We start from the raw sequence: 6,000 nt of genomic DNA, 5'->3' as shown, positions 1-6,000 counted from the left end.
AAATCTTTGGATTTATCTGCAGAAATAATCAACTTCACTGTTTATTCATTCTTGTGCTGCCTTTTGGCCATAAAATTACAAAAGGCCAGACTGCAGTGACTGGATGGTATTTTACAGCACAATGTGTTTACAAGAGAGGGAGGAGCAGAGCTGCAAAAAACATGTCACAATCAATTTACTGAGAGCCCAAAAGAAAGATCTTAGTAAACAGGAAACGTATGCGGGTAGAAAATATCACCAGGCAAAAAAAAACAAACAAAAAAACAAAACAGAGCAAACACTTTAATTTAAGACATTTTAATTCAAAATTACAGAAGGAATGTGCATTTTCTTATTGTGTAAGTCATTAAAATTATTGTAAAAGTTTATTTGGAACAATATATGTTATAGAAGGACAAAAAAAAAAAAAGTACAGAAAAAGAAATAACTCAGCCAGAATATTCCAGTGGTGTTCTGATGTTCCTATTGTTGGAAGCTTACAATCTAGTGCTGCCTACCTGAACACATAATCATTAACACAGCAGTTACATCGGTTTAATTACAGCAACGAGATGTTTTGTGCAGGTGGATGTTTCCTGCGTTTCAAGATTAAAATAAAGCACTAGGACCCAGGCTCAGACATTACCACACCTCTAGTGCTTCACTGGAATCCGTTCCATGACCTTTAAGTGCCACTTTCTCCCAAAATAAACAAAGAAAAAAAGTAATAAACATTCATTTTTACAGAACATACCATATCAGTGCTACACTGACTGACTTATAAAGAGCTGGGCTGCAGGTTACACTGAAGGATTTGCATAGGAGGAGACGCTGCATTGAGCAGCTGACATCACCTGGCGTGCTTCCTGTCAGGTCTTACACCAAAACATCATGGCAACATGTCTGCCGAGGGCTGCAGGAGCGAGGCCAGACATCCGGAGACGACGGCTGCAGTTCAGTGGGAGAACAGACAGACTAACAAGTGAACACAGATACTTGTCTCAGCAGTTTCTGGGCTGTTTTCCAGTGTGCTATACTCTCAGCAGAAAGACCACAAGATCATCATTCATGACAGCCCGGTTGGTATTGTACAGTAATTACAGATGGCAACACACATGTGCATGCCAACACAGAAACCTGCAAGCAAACACACACACACAGATTTGTGCACACAAAACTAAAAATAAGTGGATAATTTCACACTCAAGTTTTTCTTGTATACAAAAAAAACAGAGGAATGCAAACTACTGTGGCTACAGTATGTCTGTATGAAACCACACTTTGAAAAATATTTTTGGTTTCTATGTAAATTCACTCCCCATTACAGTGTAGGTTATGGTCTACATTTTTATTTGTACAAAATAACCATTTGATGCACACCACTGAGATAAATCGTGTCTACAAGATAAACTCGGGTGAAGCGTAATGATCTGGTCCACATGCTCTCTTCAGTGGGAACTACACTTGCAAGTGAAATTATGAGACTCGTTGGCACTTCAATAAAACACATGGACAAAGTATTACAGACGCACAGTATCGCAAAATGTTACAAAGAAGTACTTTTTACCTTGTTGGGGAAAGAAATTAGAAAGTTTCTATTGTACAGACATCCTGGAAATAAGCCGTAATTTCTGATAGGAAATTGCTGACATGAAATAAAAGGAGGCGATTCAGTCCTGACGAAGTCTTTGGGGAACACCCTTTGATCAAAACTTTAACCTTTAGGTGCATGCTGATGAAAGAAATTGGCAAACATTCAGAAGCTGATGCTGAGGCGAGAGGCTGGCCCTCTGGTTCTGCCTCTCTCTAACCCAGAACAGGAAAGAAATCCTGAAAATAATCCAAGCAAGCAAAGGGATCAGGAAAATAATACAATGTTGCTGTTGGCCCCTGGATTGGATAAAAATCTGTTTTCAATACCACTATATATATATAAAAAAATTAACTTCTGTACTTGGAGGCCTAACTAGACCGAGAGGAAAGAGGGTCCAGTAGCTCCTCCAAGGATTCTGCGTCTTCTAGTTTTGGCTCCTCCTTTTCAGACTTTGCCTTCTTTTTGGGGCTTTTACCAGATGAAGTTGTGTCTTCCTGCATCAGCTCTTTGGCCAGGATGTTGGTCACTGCATGACCAGCTCGCCGGTGGTTGGCTGAGAAAGGAAAATGAAAAGTGAGATTAAAAAAATGAATATGCATTGTGCTGATGCACAATTACATGTTGAAGATGAATTGAGATACACAAAACTAAAGAAATTAGGATTTTGGGTGTTCTCACTAATGTACATTTGTTAAGGACATTTTGTATAAATCATATCCAAAACTATTGCTATTTTAAATAAGGCAAAGGAATTGCTAAACAAACAGGCCTTGAATATTTTGCATTACTCAGACTGTTCCATATCTAACATATTGTATTGAAATTTGGGGTTGTATTTATAAAACAGATTAAATTATTATCTTACAGAAGAGAGCTCTTAGAGCCATAAGTGGATAAAAAGACCACACAAACCTAATATTTATACAGTTAAACTTAATGAATTTATAGAGTACAATATTTTAAAATCTATGTACACAGTACAAACTTTTTTTTTTTTTTACACCAAACAATATATAAAACAAATGTGTGACAAGAGAAAAGAAATACAATGTAAAAATAACAGATAAAAAAGTATATCCAGATTTAACTTCAATTAAATCTATCAGTTTATGCAACAGTCTTGGCAGTGAGAAAAAACAACCTAAGTCTCTATCTATACTTAAGAAATGTGAAAATCCTAATAGACTTAGACTTAGACTTGTACTTTATTGATCCTTTGGGAAGACTCCCTCAGGAAATTGAAGGATGGAGTGATATGACATCGAATCAGCTGATGTTTTATTGTGATTTTTTTTGTCTTTTGAAATATGTCTAATAGTCGTCCAAATTCAATAACTAATTTTCTCTTGACGTGAATAGGGGGGCAGATAAAAGTTTATACTTTTTGCTGCTTCTTTTCATTCATTCATTATTTTAGTTGTTGCATGAACTATTCATATTTATTGAGTGAATGAAATAAAAAATTAAATGAAAAAAAACCCCAAAACATTAAAGCATGTTACCCGGGGTTCCTAAACATTTCTCAGATCGTTTAGGAACCCTGGTACACTGCATTCAGAGATGACTAAAAGAGCAGGTCAAAAAGAAATTTCACAACTCAACTTAATCAAAACAGACAGAAGCCCAATGTGGTTTGTATGAGAAGCACATCAATGTAATATCTGGAACAACTTAGTGCTATTGTTAGATCAAAGTCCATCTGTCCTTGATATAGTGAAGCAAAATACGGGAATCAAATGGAATAAGACAGAAGTGGGAGAACAGAAAGTGGAGTTGTTGAGAGGAACAAACAGAAATGATGTATGCAAAATCCAAGAGGTAAGGCAGCGGGTTAAACAGCAGGATGATTCATGCTGTGGGAAGATTAAAGACAGAGGGATGAATGAAAATGAAACGAAAATGGCTACAGAGACTTGAGTCAGAGAGGGAATAAGCAGAGAGGAATGACGAGAGCTGACAGAAATAAGACAGAAATTTCATGAAGAGAATAAGTATGACGGATCGGACCCTGAGGATGCTGTCTTTTTATTCATCTACCTGCTTACAGTCACCTCCTTACATAGCAACAGCCGCCTCATTGCTCCTCTCCTTCGCCTATTCTTTACCTCTCTTTACTCTTCTGCGTAGGAGTACAGCTGTACAGCAGCAGCCATTTTGAGCTATATAGGTCAGTGGAAGATTGCTCGTGTGTTTGCTATTATTTTACACCAGGTGAATGTTTAGAGGTCTTCACTCCTCATGCAGACAATGCAAAACCAAAAAGCAAACATCAGTCCTGTAAGTAAAAATAGGCATGCAAATGAACCATGGTTTAACAAGCAACACGAGATGCAAGAAAAAACACAAAAAACTCCACACAGATTTACCGAGCACGTTTCCAGAACTAGCTGCGACAGAGACAAAACTGAGTCTACAAAAAGAGAGGAGAAAACATGTATGAATCCAGAGCTGCAGGTTTTAGGCCTGTAATCCTTTTTATATATATCAGTTTAAATAAACAGCACAACAGCTAATGTAGCAACAATCACCTTCCACTGTTTCCTGTGGGAAACCGATCTCTCCCCATCATAAACACTCCCTCTTCTCTCATTATTTTTAGCCAATTCAACCCCTTCCTACTCATAAATGTGCTAATTAGAAATTATGCAAATGACCCAAAAGCCATGAGAAACGGCACATGTTGGTGTGGCTGACTTCATGTGTGATGAACTCGTCCTACATGTTGAAACCCGTAGAGAAAAAGTTCTTCAAAGGCCTTCAACACAGCTTCTCTTCCTCTTGAGAGCCGAGGAGGAGAGGAAGAGGAAGCAGGATGGGAAACAGACATTCCGACAAAAAAAACTGAAGTTTAAATACAAGAAGAGAAATATGATGATCTGAAATATGTTGAAAGTATTTTGGTGCACAGTCTGCAGCATATTTGCAGGATCTGTTGAGGCTGATGAAGGCTGCTGATGGTCTGTTTACTGATGAATGTTTGCACACTGTAGGGGGCTTTGTAGCACAAAAAGCCGAGTGAAAAAAGTCTGCAACACATTACACTGCAGGAGACGATGTAATGAGCACCTGATGAGAGATAATGTTCTGCTGCACAATGTGTTGTGATTCTTGCGTTAACAAATAAGGATCTGGATGAGAGATGCTCTGCAGCTTTGTGCAGGTAGGCAATAGCACTCAAAGTTATTGTTTTGTCCTTCACTTTTAAATGATGTTTCCCGATCTCTCAATCTTTTTACAGCGGTCTGGGGCAACATTTCCACAGCCTTTCTTAAAGCGCTCCTTTTTCACTCTAATTCAGTTCAGGTAGTTTCAGAAAGGTTTGTTTCGTTTATTGAACCGGTTAAATTTGATAGCGGAGTCATGCAGAAATAAAAGAGAAAAAAAAACAAAAAAACAGACAACTTGTGGGATAAATTAGTGTTGTGTTTATTTAGCCAACTTACTAAAAGAAAAGAGCTTTACACTGGATCTGTATAAGTAGCAGCCTTTTTTCCCACTTTAGTTGAGTCTATCTAAAACAACATTAAAACAATATTTAACACTGCTTTACAAATTTGTACTTTAGCTTCCACTAGGTAACTCCAAAGGAGCTAGAAGCTGAAAACATAAAAAAAGATCAGAATCTTTGAAGGCTTTTTTTTTTTTTTTAAATGTCTTACTTCCCCACTTTTCAGACTTTCAGACACTTTTCTGTATTGCAGGTATTTATAAGGATAAAAAAAACTATTCTGTCCCCCAATGTTCTATTAAAGTCTTAAAAGCAAACTTTTCAGACTTCTTTGTAATTCAAGAACAAAAACCACTTTAATAGATTACAGGTAAGTCAGACTTCTCGGAAGTACGAGGGAATAAGATGTGGTTTAAACCTCGGCTCTGTATCGTGCAGACTGTTTATGGCCCAGAAACACACAGGACAACATAATGATGGTGATGCAGCTAAGATAATGGTGTATCGGCAGATACGGATAGAGCTTGGTTTTCATTTTACCAGGGACACATACCTCCCTCCTCAGGCTGCTGTGGGTAATGCACTGCTGCTCTACAGCTGAGGATTGTGGGAAATAGTGACATCATCTAGCATCACTGCAAGTTGTTGAGGAAACTATTGATGCTAAAACATTAAGCATTTTCTGCCTCTGGGGCACATGGTTGCATTTCATTGTTTGTGGGTATAGACGCATGTGATGTCACTGCTTTTTCAGTCACAGCTTGATGGACGACCTTTGTCTAGTTGGACTGATCCTGCTTTACATGTCTGTATGGTAGCTGGTGTTTGGGAGCGTCTGTGAAAGCATTCCATCAGGTGGTGGATTTTCAGACTACTCAGACAGCGTGTGCGTCTCTCTATTGTTGCTCTGCTCTTTATCTCCTCCTCTCTGTTGTGATTGGTACTTTGTCAGGAAGTCACCTCTATCATTGGATGCTGC

General features: G+C 38.2%; 1 protein-coding gene across 2 annotated transcripts in view; it reads right to left on the bottom strand.

Annotated features, from left to right (window-relative positions):
* Positions 1-281: 281 nt before the first annotated feature.
* diaph1 (diaphanous related formin 1) overlaps positions 282-6,000 on the bottom strand; it is a 104,346-nt gene continuing 98,627 nt past the window's right edge. For both annotated transcript variants that reach the window (XM_028008905.1, XM_028008904.1), the window contains one exon: positions 282-2,126. In XM_028008905.1, the coding sequence (XP_027864706.1) occupies positions 1,942-2,126 (185 nt within the window). In that variant the 3' untranslated portion in view covers positions 282-1,941. The remainder of the gene's footprint in view (positions 2,127-6,000) is intronic.

Source organism: Xiphophorus couchianus, chromosome 23, assembly GCF_001444195.1.
Source record: "Xiphophorus couchianus chromosome 23, X_couchianus-1.0, whole genome shotgun sequence".
NCBI classification, from domain to species: Eukaryota; Metazoa; Chordata; class Actinopteri; order Cyprinodontiformes; family Poeciliidae; genus Xiphophorus; species Xiphophorus couchianus.
The sequence above is the reverse complement of the archived record's forward strand: the minus strand, read 5'-3'. Positions and strand labels throughout refer to the sequence as shown.